Source organism: Lagopus muta, chromosome 1, assembly GCF_023343835.1.
Source record: "Lagopus muta isolate bLagMut1 chromosome 1, bLagMut1 primary, whole genome shotgun sequence".
In the NCBI taxonomy this organism is placed as follows: domain Eukaryota; kingdom Metazoa; phylum Chordata; class Aves; order Galliformes; family Phasianidae; genus Lagopus; species Lagopus muta.
In genome coordinates, this window is record NC_064433.1 from 85,169,293 (window position 1) to 85,192,592 (window position 23,300).

Sequence of the window (23,300 nt, forward strand, 5' to 3'; positions counted from 1 at the left end):
TTAGCAGTAAAGCTTTACTTAGCACCTGAGAAGCTTGTAAAACATTTAAGACGTAAGGTGAAGGCAGAAGTAATTATCCGGTAACCTTTTCCATGCCTAAACCGCATTTGAACCTGCTTTGTGGCTGGGATGTTGGTGTATCCAAGCTCATTTAACACTAATTATACAAAAGATAATGAGTGTAGGCAGCTACTGGTAGCGTTTCAAGTGTTGCTGGTGCAGCCCCTCAGTCTCGATTTCATTCCTTTGAAAATGTGAGAAGTGTACTGTCCAGATTCTCAGAATCTATATTTAATCAAGCAGAAGGAAGTACGAAGCTGTCTGTCTGTAAGGTAACAGATGATGCTCTTTTAATTTTGTGTGTTTACTTCCTTGTAGTAGATTACGTAACTACGGCACTCAGACAACTTTGGCAAAAGCAGATGTTATGTCATGGCATCCTCACCCTGGCAGCAGACACAGTTGCATTCAGGCCTGTTGTACTTCATCTCTGCTAGGCCTGTGATTCTTAGAGCACCTCCTTGTCAGAACTGACATGGCTGTGCTGAGTTCTGTACGCTGCAAGTGCTTTTGTCAAAGCTTGGGTTGTGAGGAAGCCCAGAAGCTTTTACTGCCTGACAGAGTTCTTTCACTCTGATACATGTTTGAATCTTAAAAGCTACACTGTGTTTACTTCGGAAAGCTACTTGTTAAATAACAAGCCATTGCTTCTGGGTGGAGGCAGGGATATCTATAAAACTAGAAGCATGAGCTGTTACATTTTAACCTTATGTAGAACTTATTAAATGTCTGTGAATTTCCATTTCTAAATTAAGAGTGATAGGAGCCCGAGCAGATTTAGGAACCAAGTAAACCTTTGAAATTTAGCGTGCATTCGTTCTGCAGTATAAATAGATATATGCCAGCTTCCCTTCAGGGTGGGTAGCGTAGGTAAGAGTGGCAGTGACTGCCACAGCTAGCAACTGGAATATAAACTATCTGATAAAGTTGTGTGCAGTGAGATCTTGAAAACCTTTGCTCATCTTTGACCTCTTTCTTAAATTCGGTTCCTTGGATTTCATAGTGAAACAGATGCTGAAATTTCAGGTCAGGAGCCTATGTTAATACTTTCCTTGAAGTACAAATATATTAATCTAAGGCAATGCAAGTCATAATAAAAATACAGTTCTCCTTTTTTTTTTTTTTTTTTTTTCCCCCTAGCTTTCCATAATTTGTAATCATTATGTTTTAAGTGTTGGCTGATGCTTGGTAGGAGGTTATAAAATGGTAATTCAGCCTTTGCTTTTGTGCAAAAAATCTGGTAGCTTTTCATATTCATACATAAACAAAACTGCACTCTGGTGTTGCAGACACAAAATAGAGCAGTATAGTGTGAAGACTAATAATGAAGCTAGTGTATCTTAGATAAAAAAAGCATATCTTAAGTGCTTGTTTAGCACTAGTCTGGGCTGCTGAACTTAGTGGTACTGAATAAGTTAATGCTGATGCTACCATTTATAAGACAAGGCCCTCTGACAGACATATTTTACATATGTGGCTGAGCTTTCTGGCAAGTCTCATAGCTGATGAGTGTCACAGTAGAGTTGTGACATAACCTAATGGTTAGCCTGCTAAGTAGGTACACAGTTCCAATGCTTTAGGTATGCACAGCTCTTCACAGCTCTTCATTTAACAGCCAGGAGTGATGTGAATCTGGTTCAAATGAAAGGGCAGGGAAAGTTTTCCACACATCACTTGTGGTTTTTAATTTTTAAATCTATAGTTGCAGCCTTACTGAATAGTATTTGTTCATTGCTAGGCCATGTTAGTCCTTGTGTACTCAGCCTTTTGAAACCCTAGTTTTGATATGTGTATTTCTGATGTAGCCTAGATTCCTGCGTGGGCTCGCAGAAGAGTTACCTAATGTGCCAAAATGCTAAGGGTCGATGTGCCCAAGTCCTAGTGTTTCCATTAGGGAGCAGGATAAACAAAACCAACAAATGAATCCCAACAAAACAACCTCCCCAGGAACAAAGCAACAACAAAGCTGGCTCTTCTGCAACACCAGCATTGCCTTAAGTTGCTAGCAGTAATGAGAAGGCAGCTGTGCAACTAATGTCCTTCAGGCAGGAGCGTAATGCTGGAGAGCTTCCCAGCCCAGAATAGGGGCGAAGCCATAAGTGTCACACGATGCTTCCTCCTGGGTAGCAGTGTTAAACACAGGCACAGTATACATTTATACAGTGCTTGTTGTGCTCTAGTCTGCTCATGTCCTAACACTTCATTTAGGAATGTACTGGTTTTCCTATCCTTGTACAAGTTGTTTATTTAACTTCAGCAAAAGTTGAACATAGGTGATAAATGAACAATATGGAACAGCTTCCTAGGTGTATGGATGAGGGCTGATCCAAAAGTAATGCCTCCTATGTTGTTATGGTGGCCCACAATGTCAGAAGCAGATGGTGGTATGGCAGTAGGGTGGGACCTTCCCACCAATATTCTCTTCCATGTTGCTGTGACAGATGGCAGTAGAGGGGGGTCTGACAGAATGACAGCTGACACGGGAGTGTGTTTGAAGCAAAACTGAATTCCTCCATGCAGAAAAAACAGCACCCATGGACATCCATCAACACTTGCTGGACATTGATGGAAACCAAACAGTGGATGTGAGCACAGTGAGGCAGTGGATGGTACATTTCAGCAGTAGCAACAGCAGCGTGAAAGATGAGCCGTGTTCTGGATGGCCATGCACAGCTGTCATACCACAAAGTATTTTCAGTCATCTCCACACAAACGAGCAGATTACAGCCAGGGAACTGTGCATGGAGCTGAACGTCAGCTTCAATGCATTGGGAAAATGTTGAAATGTCACAAAGCCCCTGCCAGGTAGGTCTCAAAAATGCTCACATAGGAACATAAAGAACAGAGAGAAAGCTGAAGATGACCATTTCCTGGATCCCATCATTACAGGTAATGAGACATGGCATCAGCACTACAAATCAAACTCAAGAAAGCATTGTGGAGTGGCAACAAGTGAATTCCCCATCAAAGAAGTTCAATATGCAGCAGTCAGTGAGTACAGTCATTCATTGCCTTTTGAGGTAGGAAAGAGTCCTGGGTTTCCTGGAACCACAACCATCAATGCTGACCAAGCTCAGTCAGGTCGGAGAAGATGACCACGTTTCTCATGCAACACAGTAACACCACGCTTCCATACCAGTTGGAAGACCATGGAGCAAATTGCTTGTCCTACCACATCCAATGTATAGGTCAGATTTGGCACTTCTGACTTCCATCTGTTCAGGGCAATGAAAGATGGACCACATGGGCAACATTTTCCTATTTTCTAGCAACAATGCAGTCATAGCAGCCATGAAACACAGTGGGGCACTGCTGCTGGTGCAGATTTTCATGAGTGTGGCTCTTGTTCACTGCTGGTAAAAATGCATAGCTAGTGGTGGTGACTGTGCTGAAAAATGTTTGGTAGCTGAGAATGTGCTCCATCAAAGTGTTACCTGCTTTCTGCGTTTGTGGAAGCATTACTTTTGAAGGAACCAATGTAGATGGCAGAATACAGAGAAGGAATAAGTAAGTCAAACCTTTTCCAAAGAAAAAAAAGTTGCTTAAGAGAATAATTTCTGACAATACTGGATTTATTTAATGACAGAAACCGTAACTTTATACATCAAACACTAAATAAAAACAGTATAGTTTACAGATCAAATTATGTACAAGAATTTATTACTAGGAATATAAATGGATACATCTTAGGAGCTTTATTTTTTTAAAAAAAAATCAACTTAAATAATATCAACTGCATTATTAGCAGTCTTCAAATAGGCTGTGGGAGAATCTTAAATTAAGAGCTTAAGAAATCTAAAGAAAAACATAAGGCAACTGTACAAACACAGGAACAGCAAAACAGGCATCGACAGCCCCTGCTAACTTCATGCCATTCTGAAAAGGCAAGGCACAGTACGTCAGGAAAGGGATGTCCCAATGTTCAGCTTTGATATTCCTGGCTGAGTTTCCCTTATGAAACAACTTTTCAGGTGGTTTTTTATTTTTATTTTTTATTTTTAATGGCAGGCCATCACATCAGTTAAAGCAGGCTCCGAAATTTCTGTTTTTACCATATGCTGGGCAAATAAATTAATGCACCAAAGATTAAAAGATTAAACGATTAAACTGAGGTGCCAATAATATTCTTTGTAAGGTAACACACTAAATATACAAATAATGTTCTAGCGTTATTTACAGCTGTATTTCCTTGACATTTCATCACTTAATACATAATTATTTGTCAGATACAAACACTGGAGTAAGTTTTACAGATTACCTAGCAGTCTATTCTTTTCTCATCATAATGGCAGTAAGAACTGTTAATTTACCTATGTCTTTATAATTTATAGCAGGATGGCTATCTCAAGATTCCTTTACCATACAAAAATTGAAGCATTATAGCTAGCAGTACTTTTTCCCCAAAGTATTCCTCTTAGTTTTACTCAATTGGGCAGCCAGAAAAAAAAAAGAAAAAACAAACCCCATACTTCTAAAGGCTGCAGGATATATAAATGATGACATTACTTCTCTGCAGGATGACCTTCACCTCTGAAATGGTCATCCACAGATTAACGCAAATCCAAGGCAGGAACTTAGACCAACTTAAGAAAAAAAAGGTCAACACTGCTTATCTGCATGCTTGTAAAATAGAAAAAGAACAGTGTGCTGTAGCTTCGTAAGCAGATGCTCATAGTTAAATGTGATGAGGTAAAAATACTCATTCAAATGAAGTGGTTACTTTATCATGGATTCTGCAGTGCTCCTCAGTGGATCTTTTTCATGGATACAGAGATACACACATCTAACTTCATTTACCAATTGTACTCGACAGTGTTCCAGGCTTCCATGGGTACGCTGCTGCTGCTGCCAAAATTGGAAAGCATTTGACAATGCTAGAGGGACTAATTTAAAGAACACAGTTCTGACTGTTCAAATACATCCCATCATCTCCAACCAGACACATTTGTTGTTTAGAAAGAACTTAAAAAATGAAAGAACCCACACCTTGAGATGCATACAGTACATAGTACTAAATCACAGACATTTCAACTAGGGGCCAAGCATTGCTGTGAGTCAAGCTTTCTAGTACGAAAACCTAGTAAGAATTTTTCAATCCACATAGTATAACACTAGGTATTTAGCTTGCCCTAGCATTTGTTACAGCAGCAGCAATAAAATTACCAGTCTCCAGAAGACATTAAGACCAATTTATTACATGATACTGAGATACTCGTAATTCTCTACCCTGATACTGCTGTGTCCCCCATTTGGGAATTGTCAGAGCTCCTCCCATCAGCAAGATAACAAATCAGATCATAAGTAGCAGGACTCCTTCAGTACAAAAATATGCCCATTCTCAAAGAAATGTGCCGTTACATCCCTTTCACTTACAACTTTCTGTATCAAATTTAATGCAGAAATATATCTGTCACTAAGTTACCCACTTTGGATACACAGAATAACAGTTCCTTTACACATCTCAACATTATTCACCTAAACATAATAGAGGATGAGGTGTAAGCTCCTCACTTAAAAGATGAAAGGCAGTTTACCGTGGAGTAATATCTCTGAAATGGGCTGTCTTCCAGTGAATTTGTTTTCCTCATCTCAGAGTACCACACCCTCAGACATCAGAGCAGTCGTGCCCATTAGTTTTTTTGGAACCTTGGACCTGCTGCCCACTGACTTGGAATATAAATAACTCCTGCAAAACTGGGATTCACTGATTGCAGATGTCACAACTGCCAAAAGACAAAAGCCTCTTTAAGTCAGACACAAAGCACAGCTGAAGCATTTCATCATTGCCTTGTTTCGGGCAAGAGATGGAACCCAACTCTGGCAATTTGCTGACAAACTTGATGAAATGCACATTAAACAAAAGTTATCAATTACTGTATGTTTCTAGGTTTTAGTGCAGCTTCTTTGTACATGTGTTTAAATTTACAGCACGATACTTACCCAGGAAATAATATTAGTCCAACCTTTTTTTTTTTTTTAAAAAAAAAAAAAACAAAACAGACCAGTACAGACATTTCTGCCTTCAAAGTATTGGCCTAAACTGAAGCATTTAAACTTTTTCTCTGTAGCACACAGTGCAATATTTCATAGCCAAGAAATTCAGTACAGGGGATTAACTGTTTGAGAACAGGTGTCACCGTAAGTCTTGGATACCCAGCTAAAGCCTGGCTGCCCCACATGGTAAGACTTTGGCCCCCTCGCTCTCTCTTACAGGCTCTACTCACTCTGTCTCCGTAACATGGGCTACTTCTACTTCTACAGTTTCCATGGCCTGAGTAACTTCAGCCATTTTCTGTCCTTGCTGCTGTGCAAGTACATAATTTACCACCTGCATGATGCTTTGGTCAGAAAGAGTAGAGACTGATGAGCATTGCTCAGTAGTTGCAACTGCTTCGATTGCTTCAAGCGTGTCTCCAGTCACCACCACAGTTTCGATCTCCTCACCACCAACACTAATCTCAGTTTCTTGTTCCTGCATGTCTGCTGCTAAAATGCTGATGGCGTGCTCCACCTGCGTTCCCTGGTTATGAAACTGAAGAGTATCTTTTTCCAGCATTATTTTACAGGGCACGTAGTCCCTGTGAAACTTGGTCATATGCTTTCTCAGCGTCCGGGCATCTATGTAAGCTTCGTTGCAAACCGGGCAGACATACGGTCGTTCTCCAGTGTGCGTCCTCACGTGGCGCTTCAGGGAGCGTGCATCAGCCCAGGCGACTCCGCAAGTGAGACATTCAAAGGGCTTCACACCTGTTCTCAAAAGCAAAGCAAAGCAAAGCCATCTCAGCCTTTGTAAAACAATGAGAAATGACAGGGGGACAACAGAAATCTTAGAAGCTTTCTTTTAAGCTTACTTTTTCTGTACAAGAACAGGATCTCGCTTACCCCTTCGGTAATGCAGTATAATGCAAGGACCAGACATTAAGATTTTCCTTTCCACAGGTGCTCTTCACAAACTAGTGTTACTTCCCAGAAATTCCCTTATAACATTCCTTTTCACACAGTTTCCCTATTACATGTGGCTGCTTAATTTAAAGCAAATGTGACTGTTTTTGTGATGCTCTTTGGAAATGATATTTCTCTTAATACTGTCACTTATATTCCCAGTTACACCCCGTTTCTGTACATCTTTTTAAACACACCTCTCATCAAATCAGCACTTATTCTAGTTAGCTTCTAAGGCCATCTACAGCTTTTTTCTTCCTCCCTCACTCTGCATACATTGAAATACTGCATGGGATGTGAAGTTTTTATAACCTTGTAATAAATCAGGAAGGTGACCAATTTCCAGTGGTTCCTTTTCTAAATTCAAGCCAACAGTTCTCTCGACTTAGAAATGTTTTGTTAACTGCGTGCCATTCCAAACTACTACATACAAACCTTTGCCAGATACACTGCTTTTTATCATTTCTAAAAGAAATAAAGGATTCCTTTTCCATTAAAGCTTCAGAAAGACAAATTAGTACTGTCCCCATGCTACCGTAGTTTTAGAAAGATCCCAACAGCCACTTCTGGGAATCACTGCAAGCAAGTTAACTAATTAGGACAAGCCTAAAACTAACTGGCCAATCTATAAGAATTTCTGTGTCTCCTGCATCACAGGACAGACAGATTCAGTGAAAACCCACGATAATCTCTTTGCAACATTTTTAGGGGCTGGGGAATGTGCTGACTGCCTGCTTTCTACATACCTTGATGATTGTTCATGTGTCTCCTATACTCCCGGAGCTGTGTGAATTTTCTTCCACAATGCTCACAAACTCGTTCCAGGTTTTGTTTTGCTCTTCCTTTTTTCCCATGCGTGGCTTTCTTCACATGTCTTCTGTACAAAGCCTTCTCATAAAATTCTTTACCACACACATTACACCTAGAACGTGTTAAATAGGAGATCTGTCAGAGCCATTATCCTATGCTTCTCTTAAGTTGCTTGAACAAAAACTGAACTTTAATTAATGTAGGTAAAGTTTAATGGGAATGCTGCTTCCTATGACAGGTAATTCCATAATTAAAAATGTGAAAGCCATATTTTCTCCTATTCACAGCCACAAAGCTTCCACTTCCCACTCCAGAGCAGCAAGATCACATACAAAGCATTTCTAAACTAAACACATTTATCCTCTTATGACTTCTTATGTATTAGCCCCAGGGTTGTGCCAGCAAATTACCAGTTTGACCAGCTGATTTGAAATCATCCATCCATTCCCAAAAACTCAAGGCTCCAGTCAAGGACAAACAATTAGCACTTTTACCACAGACTAGACAGTTCCTTCTGACTAATTTAGGGCTGTGGAACTGTATAATCTCGTATATTTCAGTTAAGTACATTTCCTCTTACCTATAAGGGTCTGTGACAGAGTGAGACTTTACATGAGAATACCAATCTTTCTTCCAACTGTAACATTTTCCACAGAACTGGCACTGAAATGGCTTCACATCTAAATGTTTATTCATATGCTGACGGAGATCTCTAGCTTCATAGAAACTCTTTTCACACCTGCAGAGGTAAAGGTCTTAGCAATACAATGTAGGGTCATCAATACTGGTACAACATTTGCTCAACGTACTGTATGGTGTATACAACAACATTACAACATGATTGCACGAGACTAGTTAAAAAACGTTTTCTCTCTCCAAAATATGTATTAACAAAAGCCTTTTTTTCAATTTTTCTTTTTAAATTATTATTATTTAGCACTTTACAAGTCTTATTGCAGGCAAACAAACAGCTGTGTTTCAAACAGGAACTGCTTTTAATCTTAATAAAAAACACCACCACGGAACAACTTACTGAGTACACTGATATCCACGAACTTCAGGCTTTGGTTGGTGTTTCTTTATGTGTTTACTGAGTCCTGATGCCCTATGGAAAGATTTTCCACAGATGGTGCAAAGATACTTGGATTCTCCTGACAAAAACAAAACCAGGCATGTTACAAAGACAAGCCTCCATCTCTCTGGAATGCTTTGTGAAAGCATTATTTTCTTCTCCTGGAATTCATCTGAAGGGATGAGAACACCTACAGGTTGCAGACCATACAAATAACACATTGTTTTCCACTTTCATGGCATAAGATGTAAGGTATTTAAAAGTAGGAATAAGAACTGAAGCATATTTCTCATACTGACTAAAAATATCTGTCTTTTACTGAAAAAATTTAGAAGAGCAGCAGATAGTATCTTCTTTCTTTATGAATGTTTAATTAGTACAGAAAATCTTGTAAAACATACACGGATTCTGAAGAAATTTAACTTAGCAAGTTGTCCTCTGAAAGTACAGACCAAAAGCGTACAAAGTGCTCTGAAATATTCCATCCCTTGTCTGTCTCTGTTGAACCAATATAATATAGGCATAAACAACAACAACATAGCAACAGACTAAACGTGACTCCTTGTTCTCATATATAGTATTTGCATATTAACCTTCAGCTATAGTGAAATATGCCCAGAGAGGGAATGCAAAATGACTGCTTACCTCTAAGTCAACAGGCTGACCAAAGGGAAGAACTAATTATTTCCAACAGTACCTTTCACAATGAAGAGCAATGTTAGCGTTCACCAGCATACAAAAGCCATCCAAAGTAAAAGGCTCCTCTTCCTTCTCACTTACCAGTATGAATGCTCACATGTTCTTGAAGGCTTCTTTTTGTGACAAAGGACTTCTCACACAAATCACACTTAAACTGTTTCTGTACTTCGTGAAGAGCTAAGTGCATTTTTAATCCATGCTTATATGTAAAGGTCTTTCCACAGACCTGAAAAGAAATCCAGATCCAAAAACAAATAAAACTCAATACTTAAAACACTTAAAACAGCTTTGAAAAGCTGTTATCTTCAAACAGAAAAAACTCCTGGATTTCTTAGGAACTAGGATGACCAAGCTTGCAGTATCTCACACGTAGCAAAACAAGTCTGTTAAAAACAGGAACGCTCAAGCGAATACATATTCTAGACTGAGAACATTAATTTTCAAGATCCCATATCTAGTTCAATTCTACTTCTCAGTTTTGGACTACAAGAAATATCATCAGGAATGTTACAGTATTTTCTCTGTTCTGTAATGATCAGAAGGCTGGAGCACCTCTCCTATGAGGAAAGGTTGAGGGAACTGGGATTGTTTAGCTTGGAAAAGGGAAGGCTCTGGGGAGACCTCACCGTGATCTTCCAGTACTTGAAGGGAGCACGTATAAGCAGGAGGTGGAACAACTGTTTACAATGGCAAGTATCAAAAGGACAAGGCAGAATGGTCTTAAAGTGAGACAGGGGAGGTTTAGGTTAGATATTAGGAGGAAGTTTTCCACACAGAGGTGGTGACGCACTGAACAGGTTGCCCAAGGAGGCTGTGGATGCCCCATCCCTGGAGGCATTCAAGGACAGGCTGGATGTGGCTCTGGGCAGCCTGGGCTGCTGGTTGGCGACCCTGCACACAGCAGGGGGGTTGAAACCAGATGATCATTGTGGTCCTTTTCAACACAGGCCATTCTACGATTAATCAATTTTTTAGAACAGAGAGTCAATAGTAAAATATTTTTCTCTTTACCTTGCAAGCGTGTGGTTTTACACCAGTATGTTTGAGCATATGTATCCTGAGAGAATAGAGCTTAGGCAGAGTTCTCCCACATATATCACATATGAACTCGCGCTTAGTTCTCCCTTTCACTGAGGACACGCCTGTCTCTTCTACTCCATCAGCTGCAGCATTCACCTCAGTCTTGCGCGTGTGTCGGACGAGATGGGCTCGCAGGGAGGCACCATACTGGAATTCTTTTTTACACAACTGAAAAAGAAAACATTACAACTTTACTTTGCTTTAACATTTAAAATTAATTTCAAAAAAGCTAGAGAGAGGATTTTAAGAGTAGTAATCTGATCAGGTAGGTCTACAGCTTGACTCCTACAGACATTTTATCTCTGGTTAATTAAATGTTGAATTTCATAGCTAAGTAAAGAAGTGCTGATAGCTTCCCAATAATGCTCCAACTTGCAAGCTACTCTAAATATAGTTGCAGATGTACTGCTGTGGCAAGGAGGAAAACCCACCCCAGCACTATGAACAACAGTGTGCCTGAGAGCATCATGTGACATGGGAGCATGTCCATGTGGCTGCACTGAATTCTACCTATTCAGATCAAGGCTCCATCTGTCTCTAACATCTATGAGGAAAATAAAAGCACATACTAAAAGAGACAAGAAAAATAATTATGAATGTTATTACTGAATGACTTTTAATAGCAAGGTTACGGACAAAGAACTTACTGGGCACTTGTAGTCTTTAGACCTTTCATGCTTCAGTGTGTGCATGATGAGTGCATAGCGTCGCTGGAACACCATTCCACACTCAGTGCATTTGTGCTGAGCTTCTACTTCATTATTTTCTGTGGTCTCTCTTTTGGGCTGTTTCATTTTTTTCCCTCTCTGAACCAGCTTCATGGCAACCTACATCAGGAAAGCATAACCTGTGAATGAACTTTATTACAGTACAATTCATACTTCCTCTGAAAGTCAGCACTAAAGCTTATTTTTTTTTGTCACTGTAACATCAACCAGTCTTGCTTAGTTTACGCTTATAGGGCATCACTTTCCAGTAGTTTTCTGTTTACAGCTATTGTGGTTTTAAAACAGGACCATTTTTCCCTACTGTGATCTGATTATAACTAATTGACTCCAGAGACAACTAATCCTTCAGCCCTGAGTAACTAAGTAACCTAGCTTGGTTAAGTGCAAACTAAGGGACACACAGAGAGGAACCATGAATACCTCCCATCATAACTTCTACCAAACGTTTCCAACTATTTCTTTAAATCCAACATCCCCTTTCAGGATTTATTTCAGAAGTCATCAAATTACAGAAAAAAAAAAAAACTGGCTTCAATCATTCTTACCAGCTAATGAGAAGAGTTAGTCACAACCTGTAAATAAATTTACAATATTTAAGCAAAGTTACTTCCAGTTAAGGGTGTTCTAACTTTCTTGCTAGGCAGTACTGGTAGATGATCAGTAAGAGCTTCGAAAATTCATGCTTTATCCCTGACATCTCCATGCCAACTGCAATTATTACAAGTATTGTTTGCTGTAATTTCTCTGCCATGTTATTCTTCCAGTATCAAAATTGGGACCTCAGGAAGGAATGGTTCTTTGCTAATCCTCATAAAACATCCAGCACCATGTGGGGAGTTGAGCACAAAACAAAAATGCAAAACTATGAAATCGATTATGAAAGCAGAAACCCATTTTCGACTCAAATTAAATAAATTTGAACAATTATTTAAAACATTCCTCTGTCAAGGGCAGGAACTTAAAATCTGTCAAGTAAGTTAAGCAAAGCTTCTCCTGAAATTACCTTCAAGATAACGCCCCTCCAAAAACAGAAAAAACCCCAAAGTCACAAATATAGCACTTGGTATATTTTGACTGTCCTAGTTTCAGTACCTTGGCTTTAACTTCTTAACCTGTTAACAGAGGCTAATGGTACCATCTGCTAGGATAACAATAACAAATTACATATCTGAGCCTGGGACTGGTAGATCTACCATGGAAGGACTTCACAGAACACTGGAAAGATGTAACATGCAGTGAAGTGGAATGAATAAAGCAAAGCTTACTCATCAGGGGTGTGACAGAGAGGCTGCCAGACCTTGTACATCCCACAGACTACTACCCACTGCTGCCATTCCACATATGCTAAGGGAATAGCACTGCAATTGGTACATCAGCCTCAATAGGAGCCCAACTCAAAAGCCTGTACACTAATACACAAAGCATGGGGAACAAGCAGGGAGCTGCAGACACGTGTGTGCCTACAGGGCTATGATGTCATTGGCATCACTGAGATATGGTGGGATGTCTCCCATGACTGGGAGGAATTGCTCGGTATAAACTCTTCATGAAAGACAGGCAGGGGAGAAGGGGAGGGGTGTTATCACATCAACAACCAGCTGGAGTCCATGGAACTCCACCTAGGGACAGACAAAGAGCTGACAGAGCTTAAGGGTTAGGGTTAAAGGGAAGGCAGGGGGAAGAGACATTGTAGTGGAGGTCTGCTACAGGCCACTCAATGAGGAAGACCAAAGTGGATGAGGCCCCCTGTAAACAGATAGGAGTAGCTTCACATTCACAAAACATGGTCCTCATGGGAGACCTCAACCACCCCAGTATCTGTTGGAGAGACAACACAGCAGGGCACCAGACATCAAAGAGGTTCCTGGAATGTGTTGATAACTTCCTCTTCCAAGTGATACTACAAGAACCCACAAGAAAAGGTGCTATGCTGGACCTTGTCCTCACCAATGTGGAAGGGCTGGTGAGTAACATTAAGCTCAAGGGCAGCCCTAGGCTGCAGTGACCACGAAATGGTAGAGTTCAAGATCCTTAGAGCAACAAAGATGATGTGCAGCAAGCTTGCTACTCTGGACTTCAGGAGAGCAAACTTTGAACTCTTCAGGGAACTGATTGGCAGGGTGACATGGGATAAAGCCCTGGAGGGAAGAGGGGCACAAGAAAGCTGGCCAGTATTTAAGGACCAACTCCTCCAAGCCCAGAAGCAGTGCATCCTGAGAAAAAAGAAGGCAAGCAAGAATGCCAAAAGGCCTCCACACATCAACAAAAAGCTCCTGGACTTCATTAAGCACAAAAAGAAAGCCTATAGGGAGTGGAAGCAGGAATGAATTACCTGGGAGGACTACAAAGAATTTGTCCAGGGATCAGGTTAGAAAAGCTAATGCCCAGATAGAATTAAATCTAGCCATGGGCAGAAAGAGGAACAAGAGAAATTCTACATATCACATATATCAGTGATAAAAGAAGCCCAGGGAAGATGCAGGCCCTCTCCAGAAGGAAACTAGAGACCTGATCATGGGTGATATGGAGAAAACTGAGGTGTTTAAAGACTTTTTTGCCTCAGTCTTCACCAGCGAGGGCTCTAGCCATACGACCCAAGCTGCAGAAAGCAGAGGGAAGGACTGGGAGAAGGAAGATCTGCTTGTGTAAGTGAACATCAGATTTGAGACCATCTAAAGAACCTGAAGGTGCTTTGGCAGGGGAGTTGGACTCGATGATCTCTGGAGGTCCCTTCCAACCCCTACAATTCTGTGATTCTGTGAAATTCACAGGACCTACTGAGATCCTTCCATTGGTTCTAAGGAAACCAACAGATGAAGTTGCTAAGCTGCTATCCATCATATTTGAAAGATCATGGCAGTCTGGTGAAGTTCCCACTGACTGAAAAAGGGGAAACATAACCCCCATTTTCAAGAAGGGAAAAAAAAAAGATTCAGGGAATTTTAGGCCAGTCATCTCACCTCCATGCCTGGCAAGATCATGGAGCACATCCTACTGAAGGCCCTACTAAGGCACATGGAAAATAAAGACAAAGTGATTGGTGGTAACCAGCATGGCTTCACCAAGGGTAAGACATGCCTGACTAACTTGGTGGCCTTTTATGATGGACTTACAGCATCAGTGGATAAAGGAAGGGCAACCGACATCATCTACCTGGACTTGTGCAAAGCATTTGGCACTGACATACATGACATCCTCATAACCAAACTGGAGAAAAATGGATTTGATGGATGGATCATTTGCTGGATAAAGAATTGGCTGGATGGATATACTCCAAAGTTGCAGTCAATGGCTCAGTGTCCAATTGGAGACCAGTGACAAGTGGTGTACCTCAGGGATCAGTACTGGAACCACTGTGACTTAACATCTTAGTAGGCAATGTGCACAGTGGGATCAAGTGCACCCTCAGCAAGTTTGCAGACAACACCAAGCTGAGTGGTGCAGTTGACACACCAGAGGGAAGGAATGCCATCCTGAGCAACCTGGACAGGCTTGAGAAGTGGGCCCATGCCAACTTTGCAAAGTTCAATAAGGCCAAGTGGAAGGTCCTGCACCTGGGTCAGGGCAATCACAACCAAAGACACAGACTGGGTGAGGAATGGCTTGAAAGCAGCCCTGAGAAGGATTTGGGGATGTCAGTTGATGAGCGACTCAACACGAGCCAGCAATGTGTGCTTGCAGCCCAGAAAGCCAACTGTATCCTGGGCTGCATCAAGAGGAGTTTGAAGGAGGTGATACTGCCCCTCTACTCTGTTCTTGTGAGACCCCACCTGGAGTTCTGTATCCAGTTCTGGGACACCCAGCACAAGAAGGACATTGAGCTGTTAGTGTATGTCCAAAGTAGGGCCATGGAAATGATCAGAGGACAGGAGCACCTCCCCTGCAAGACAGGCTAGGAGAACTGAGGCTCTTCAAGCTAGTGAAGGCTCTGGGGGGGACTTACAGTACCCTTCCAGTACATGAGGGGGGCCTACAGGAAAGCTGGGAAGGGACTTTTAATAAGGGCAGGTAGCAACAGGATGAGGGAAAATGGGTTTAAACTGGGAGAGGGTAGACTAGGTACCAGGAAGAAATTCTTTGCTGTGAGGGTGGTGAAACACCAAAACAAGTTGCACGGTGAGGTTGTGGATGCCCCCTTCCCCTGGAAGTATTTAAGGCCGTGCTGGGTGGGGCTTTAAGCAACCTGGTTTAGTGGGAGGTGTCCCTGTCTACAGTAGAAGGGTGGAACTAGATGATTCTAAAGGTCCTTTCCAATCCAAACCATTACATGATTCTAGGCTACTCTCTCAACAAAAAACCCCTAATACTCACTGAGATCAATGTCACATAACCATGTACACCAAAAACAGTAAAGGCTCCTGATCGGGACAGAATAAGACCCTTGTTTCATTAAAAGAAAAAAAATACATATATTCAGCTACTAAGCATTTACTGTGTCTGAGTGCTTGTTTATTAATATCACTACTCCTTTTTTCATTACATTAACCAGTCCCAATCTAAAGGTAGCAGCGCTGGATCATTGTGATTTACGACTGTCTACTTAGGATGTGAGTCTTAACAGATGTAGGCCTGACTTCAGTAATGGATCTATATATCTACATATTTGTCTATCACTGACATATACATGTGCCACCTAAGAAATAAATCTGCAGGTCATTAAGAGTTTGAGGAAGTAGATACACCTTCTGCCCAACCACAGGAAGCTATGAAGGTGATACTCAAGGTAGGCTAAGAATAGCAAGCATTCAAAAAATCTCCAATCTGGAAACAGTTTTGATACTCCCCCCCAACAACGGCCACATATTAAGTTACTTCAGTTTGCAGTAATGTTAATTTCTCAATAAAAAAAACCACTTAAAACATTTGCCAGACAGTGCTTGGAAACGAGAAACAGTCTTTTCAAATTAATTTGGAAACAAACGACCACAAACAGGCCGAAACAGAAGAATACCTGCTGTATTGCAGATTTAGGATTTGTCTTTCTGTTCTGCAGTTTCTTCTCGATTCCTTTATGCAACCTGATGTATCCACCTTCACTAACAGACCGCTGCCGAAGCTTACTCTTGTAAGTGTCATCCTGGCTGGAAGCCAAGCTTTCCGGTGGCGAGGCTGAAAGGCTCTGTTCTCTACTTTGCCTGCCATGCTTTTCCTTGAGCATTTCTGAGGAGTCTTCAGAAACAGCCTCTGCGTTTACTTTACAATTCTCATTTTCATCTGTCTCCTTTTCCAATGGACTTTCCGTATCCATGGCTTCCAGAACTGATGGCTCAGGCTGCCTGGCAGACATAGGGCTACTTGAAACACTCTCTACCAGCTGCATTTTGACACCATTTTCAATTGCTTCAGATTGCTCCACAGGCTTTGAAAGATCATCAGGACAGGCCTCCACAGGCCCTGGGGGTGGGACGCCAGGCTGGGATTTTGCTTTTTCCTCTGGCTCAACAGAAGAAGGAGCTCCATTCACAGTTGCTGTTACTTCACTGGCCGCCAGCTCTACTGGCAGTGGCTGCTCAACACTGTCCACAGGAGCCATCTCAACTGCAGTTTGCTCTGTTAAATTCTGTGTTGATTCTACTGTTTGAATATCTCCCTTTTGGTACACTGTAATTTGTTTCTCCTCCATCTGTTTGTGAACATTCTCACAGATTTCAAGAACCTCTGACATGAGGAGATGCCGGGCAAGCATGGCCAGTTCTGCCATACTACAGAAGTCAAAAGTTAATTCTGAAGTATAAGCAAATTCCAGTAGTGGGAGGAAACTTGACTTGCAAAACCCTACCAAGAACAAAACAGAAGATTAGAGCAAACACTGATGATCCCCCAGTTACACCAAAATACCCCATGATAGATACATCAGTTCATCTTTGATATGGTTAAGTCTGAAATTTAGAGTGAAACATACCCACACGAAGCCCCTCTACTCAAACCCAAATCACCATCGCTTAAACAAAAACATCCTCCTTATATATTTTGTTCATGGACAGACAACTTTTTCAATAAGCAGAACAGAAGTTGTTTCACAATAAAATTCTTAAGATGATTGTTTGAATACCTTTGAAGCAAATTAATCCTAATTTAAGGATTTCTGGATGCTACATTCAGAAAGTAATTAAGAGTTAAGTAACAACTGAAGCTGCAGAAAAATAAGGCTAAAAAGTGGCCAAAAAAAGATAAAAAAAAAAAAAAAGAAAAAAAAGATAAACAAAAGCTTGCAAAGAAGCATTTGGTATAATTTCCCACAGTTCAATAAATCATACATCTAATATTTGGGGAACCTTCTGGACCATCATATATGTTCATTCATGTCTATTGTTCATGCAAAGACAGAGATGGTTGAGAAACCACCAGGAAAAGAATGGAACACATGCAAGTTCTGTACAATATTCTTCATCACTACAAAGCTATTTTTTGAACATTTATTTTTGGACCATCTCCCATCTTCAAAGAAACAAAGATTTGAGAAAGAAGCAAAAATATGGGTAGCGATTTTTTCCAGACACGAGACAATTTAGTATTTGCTTCTCAATTTGTTGAGAAGCCAGTGAACATCCCTTCTTCATGTCTTCTAACATTTAGTCTGGGACTAATGTAAGAAAATGCATGTAAACAAGCTAAAAACAAGAAACCAAAGATTCTAAGAAATTAAGAGATGGAATTCCATTGTCAATTCAATATGGGAGATCAGATATGCAAAACCAAAGCGATCGCTGAAGCATTAAATGCATACAGAATACTTGGAGATTAAGAGAAGAAAAAAAAAAAAGGCAAGATAAAGTATTTGGTTGTCTCGAACACTCAGAAGAGATTAAAGCAAATACTGTATGCCTTACTTCATACATTACAATTTCTATCTTTGAAACCCACAACAATTCACCTGACAGATCCACTACAGCTTCATGACTAGTGACAGCTCCCTTCTCAATGAAGAGCTCTCGGAAGTACTCGCTGTTGGCTGCCAAGACAGATTTGTGAGCTTTGTACTCCTCTCCTTCAATCAGCAGAGTCACATCACAGAACTGATTGGAAAGCCTCTGCTGATTCAGCTGGTTTAAGACTGACAGACAATGTTTGGAAGATGACTGCTTCACGAGGCCCTTACTGTCAACCTGCCACAAACAACATTATGAGAACTTCATTACATTTAGACATTACATTCTTTAAGAATTCATACTGAAACACAAAGACAATTATTTGCTGCAACCATAAAAGTAGTTCAAGACTGTATAATCTTACTGTCATTCTCTTTCTTTAGGCATACCAAATCTCACCCTCCTTCAAAACAGTTAAAACAAACAGGAAACATAGGAAGACGTATCCAATCAATTCCTTTACTGCATTTTTCAAAGCTGCAACATGAAAGTGCTTCTAGATTCAGTAGCCTTTACACCTGTGAACCCCTGCTTACCAACATCTAAAATTTTATATATAAATATAACATAGTTTATTAAGTAACAGATACAAATATCATGAGAATCTTATATGGAATGCTTCACTTATACTTCTGCAGTTCATTTTCCCTCAAGTCTCACATGTATATACAAAAATTAAAGTCATTTTATTTTCCAAAGGCCACCTACTATCACTAGTTTCACGTCACATATACCAGTCACCTGCTTCCACACACTGAATATTTTTGCCAAATCATATGTCATCTTATCATGACCAGATTATAACAGCAACAGAAAATAGATATACAACTAGAAATGCATTAACATCTTAAATACATTCAGATGTAAACAACGGTACTTACAAATACAAGCTCATGTTTTGCTATTGGCTTCTTCTTCACAGGCTTTGGGGACGCAGCTGGGATTGATGCCGCATTACTCATTTCATCATCTGTTTCATTACTGTCTTCATGAGATTTTACATCCAGTCCGAGCTCTTCCAGCATTTCTGAAGGATCTGACAGAGATCTAGAACGATCTAGCTTTTCTTGGCACTTGCTGCATTCTTTAATGTAATCTTTAACCTGCTTAAGAATACCTAAGGAAAATTAACAGAAGTTAATTAGGTTTCTAATCTTCATGTAATTCACCTTAAAAACATAAATAAAAATGTGATTAGCAAAAATATATGGAATGATTTTTTAAGAAAAATTAAGTCAGTTCTCTATCCTTTCTCTTTATACCAGTTCTGTCTATAACATTACTCTATTATTTTTAAGCTAGGAAAAATATTTCTATTTACATATTCATTATAAGAATCCCAAGACAACAAAAGCTGTAAATGAATCCTGCAATTAGTTCCACGCAAATTAGATCTCCCTTTGTCTTCACTAAAGAGGACAAGAATTTAAAAGCTTATGTAAAGGCTCTTGCAAAACTGGGACCAACTGAATTACAGGCAATGACATCGGTATGTATAATTAACACACATTTAAGTCAGCTGCTTAGAATCTAGAAGTTTAAAGAAGCTCTTCCCTCCAGTACTTTATGAGATGTAACCAAGTAATTTTGGATACTCAACAGTTCCTAACCTCAGTGTCACCTTTGAGACATGAAGGCATTCTAGAGTACAGTTTTGAACCCAAATTCATTTTCTCCACAAGGACAGCATAAGAGCCCATAGAACCCATTCCTTTATGCTTCAAAATCTATCACACCCCAGAACCTTGGCTGACACTGCATTAGCCTCATGCTGCTCATACTGTTGTGGAATATGCCATGTTAGATATGCATTCCTGTTAAGGACTGGCAAAATGCAGACCTCAAGCAACACAAGACATGAAAACACATTTCAGACATGGTTTATGTTTCCTTGATTCCAGCTAAAACCTGGGCAGGACATGAGGTCTCCTATCTGCAGATCCCACTTCTAATTCTGTTCTCAACCCCGGGCCACATTCCAGCCCATTGGCTCCCAGCTACAGCCCCAGTAGGTCAGCATCAACCTAGGAATAACAAATGAGTGAAAGCTGCTGTGCCCTAACACCAAGAGAGGATCATAATAAAGCTACAGAATGTCCTACTCTAACAAACAGAAGGTAAACAGAGGTCCGTTAAGAATGCATGGATGGATGGGTGCCAAGGATAGCAGCAGATGCCACAACAGTTTGATGTTGGGCAGACAACGAGAACCTACACAAAGGCAAGGAGACCATCATTCAGAATGCGTCTATCAACTTGGAGACTCCAAATCCTTTTTCACATTAAAGACCTTCAACTCAAAAAGATCTGGACTGGAAGGATGGGCTGCAGCTAGAGTATGAAGCCTACAAATCAAGACAGAGAAAACTAAAGTTGCAAGGGCAGATGTTAGGGAAAAATTATCTACTCAAAGTGTAGTGAGGCACTGGTACAGGTTGCCCAACAAAACTGTAGATTCCCCATCTCTGGAACCATTCAAAGCCCAGATGGATGGGGCACTGGGCCCTGATCTCGTAAGTAGTAGCCCTGCCCACAGCTCAATGATCTGTGTCTTCCGAGCTAAGCCATTCTATGATTTGCTTACTGACAGCTGAAAAAAAGCAAAACGAGAGAAGCGGGAAGAACAGAAAGCAGGCCCTGGGCAACCGAGAAGCTAGAGGTTTGTTTAATGGATACCTCAGATTGAAAGTAGAACACCAGCTCCATAGGGAACACAGATCCCAAGCTGCTGGCTCAGCTGCAAGAAAGCTATGACTGAGAATTATTGATGTTAGTGCAGCACTGTTTCTAACTGCTGTGACATCACTCCGCTCCCAGCTGGGGGTTAGCTCTGTGCGTGCAGCTTCTCATTGGAAGGAAACAGGCAAATGTAACGGTGAGTACAACAACCACACTCAACAGCGATGCTGCTGGCGCATCTATGACAGCGAGGCCGACATCCTAAAGACCGACCTAAGGCCAACGGAGCCTTGAGAAGCACCAAGCTGGAGCCCTCTCACGACACATCCCCCTCTGAAGGGCAAAGTCTTCCGCTCCCAAAGCGCCAGCCGCGAGGCGGCGGAGCACGCAGGCACTGCCTCTCAGCGTCCCCACGGCGACGAGCACGGCTACGCGCGGCAGCGCCGTCCCCGCGGGTGCCCCCCGCGCTCACCTCGCCACCAGTACTTCTGCGACAGCCCCTGCCAGGTCTGCAGGCGGGTGCGGTGCGCGCCGTCGGGAGCCAGGTGGGCGGCGCGGATGAGGCGGGCGCGGCGCTCGGCCTGCAGCACCACCTCGAGCTCGGCGAAGCGCTGCTGGTCCCGCTGCCGCCGCTGGTAGTAGAGGGTCCCGCCGCGGACCACGTAGCAGGCGGCCGCTTTGCGGATCTTCCGCTTGGCGTTGCCTTCCGTGCCCGGCGCGTAGGGCTCCCGCTCGTTGGTGAGGTAGCGGAGGATGGCCAGGTAGCTCTCCTCGCTGGACATGGCGAGATGAGGGGGCTGCGGGGCCGGGCTCCCGCTCCCGGGGCCGGCCGCGTGCGGTGGACCCCGGGAGAGGGGTGCCGAGGGCTGCGGGGATCCGCGTGTGGCGCGGTGGGCGCCGGCTGCCCCCAGGCGTAGCGGGGTGGGGGGGGACGGACAGGCGGCGGGAGCCGGGCCTGAGGGGGAACTGGAGTTTCGCGGCCAGCGGCGGTGGGAGGGAGGGAGAAGCTCGGGCAGCAGCAGCAACGGAAAGACAAAATGGCTGCTGCACAAGAGGAAGCGACGTCAGCGGCCCGCGCGCCGCGGCGGGGCCGGGTGAGCGTGCGCAGGGAAGGGATAGAAAGAGTGCGGCCGCCATCTTAGAGCCGGGCACGGCGCGGGCCGGGCGGAAGGCTGGCGGCGGCCATCTTAGGTGTGGGCGAAGGCTTGGCGGGCTGGAGCTGCCCTGACTGGGGCTTCTGAGTGCGTGCTTCAGTACCCTGGCCGAGCATTTGGTTATCCGCCGGGTGGTGTGGGGTTGGCAGAAGTGTCTCAGAGAGGCCGGAGAGCTGAGTAGCAAAGTATGGAGTGAGGCTGAGAGCTCGTGTGCCGGGCCTCAAAAAGAGATGGCTTCGTTGCGGCCTTGCTGTTCCTCAGCTGTCCCATCAGAGGGTGCAGGAAAGGTGGAGGCAAGCTCCTCTAAGTTGTGTAGCAGGAGGCAACAAATACAGGTTCGTACACAGAAAGCTCTCGTTATGTTATGATATTATTGATGTTATTGATTTGTTTTATAACCACGGTAGTTATAAAACACCAGACTAGGTTTTCTTATGAGACAGCAAGACTGGGTACAGCCCTGAGCAACCTGATCCCATCAGATGTTCTCTAAGTAAGGGGTGACCTCTAGAGGCACATTTCAATTTAAGTTATTCTGTGGGTCTATTAAAAAAAAATTAAGCATTCCATTTTTAGTGATAAATACTTAATAGAGGATCAATGAAATTGCATTAGGTAACCGCAGTGACTTTTATTTATGAATTTATTTGTTAAATGCATTGTATTATATCTGTTGGAGCTGAATAATGTGCAGTTGACTACAGCCTGCCTTGTTCATTAGCATGGTATCTCACAGAAGCAGTAACATGGTGGGCTGTTCTTTCTTATCCAGTCTCCCTGTATCAGTCAGAGCTCATAAATAAACAGCAACAAACAGTAATCTTGTAGCATTCTTACGCTTCACTACAGTAACCTCAAGCATCCAAAACCTGCAGACTTCAAGACTTGGACCGTCACATCTGACAATCAATTCCTACACACCACTCGTGGCATCACAAGCAAATTGTTTCTAATGGATTATCTCCACTTTTCAGCTGATGAACTTTATGAGCAATTTTTAAGACTAGCTTTGGCAGTCGTATGCAGTGTGCAAGCAATACCAAAAGACAAAATAAAATCAAGTTTTAATAGTTACTGCTAGCAGAAGTAACTCAATAGTTTATATAGTTTTAAATTCTCCTCCCTGTTAAGTTTCTGGCTTCTTCACTTTAAAAAGTTTGATGCGAGTTTAAAAAGGGTCTTCAACTGAGTTCTAAACAAGAGTAGC

General features: G+C 42.1%; 1 protein-coding gene across 2 annotated transcripts; it reads right to left on the reverse strand.

Moving 5' to 3' along the window:
- Window positions 1-3,604: 3,604 nt before the first annotated feature.
- Window positions 3,605-21,933, reverse strand: ZBTB11 (zinc finger and BTB domain containing 11). 2 transcript variants are annotated; one of them, XM_048965670.1, is made up of 11 exons: window positions 19,582-20,695; window positions 19,142-19,377; window positions 18,266-18,497; window positions 16,343-17,166; window positions 11,311-11,490; window positions 10,595-10,831; window positions 9,665-9,809; window positions 8,846-8,963; window positions 8,393-8,551; window positions 7,749-7,924; window positions 3,605-6,807 (listed from the first exon to the last, which is right to left on the reverse strand). In XM_048965670.1, the coding sequence occupies exons 2-11, from the start codon at window positions 19,283-19,285 to the stop codon at window positions 6,281-6,283; spliced, it is 2,742 nt and encodes a 913-aa protein (XP_048821627.1). In that variant the 5' UTR covers window positions 19,286-19,377; window positions 19,582-20,695; the 3' UTR covers window positions 3,605-6,280. The 2 variants fall into 2 exon arrangements, with proteins under 2 accessions (XP_048821627.1, XP_048821621.1); XM_048965664.1 differs by lacking the exon at window positions 19,582-20,695 and adding an exon at window positions 21,412-21,933 and having other exon boundaries at window positions 3,673-6,807.
- Window positions 21,934-23,300: the final 1,367 nt, after the last annotated feature.

Excerpts from the sequence above, each read along its gene's own strand:
- ZBTB11 (XM_048965664.1), bottom strand. The coding sequence starts at position 21,721 with ATGTCCAGCGAGGAGAGCTACCTGGCCATCCTCCGCTACCTCACCAAC. Across the intron at positions 8,964-9,664 it reads ACATGTGAGCATTCATACTG|GAGAATCCAAGTATCTTTGC; the intron begins GTAAGTGAGAAG and ends TGTTTTTGTCAG. Across the intron at positions 6,808-7,748 it reads ACACATGAACAATCATCAAG|GTGTGAAGCCCTTTGAATGT; the intron begins GTATGTAGAAAG and ends TTTTGAGAACAG.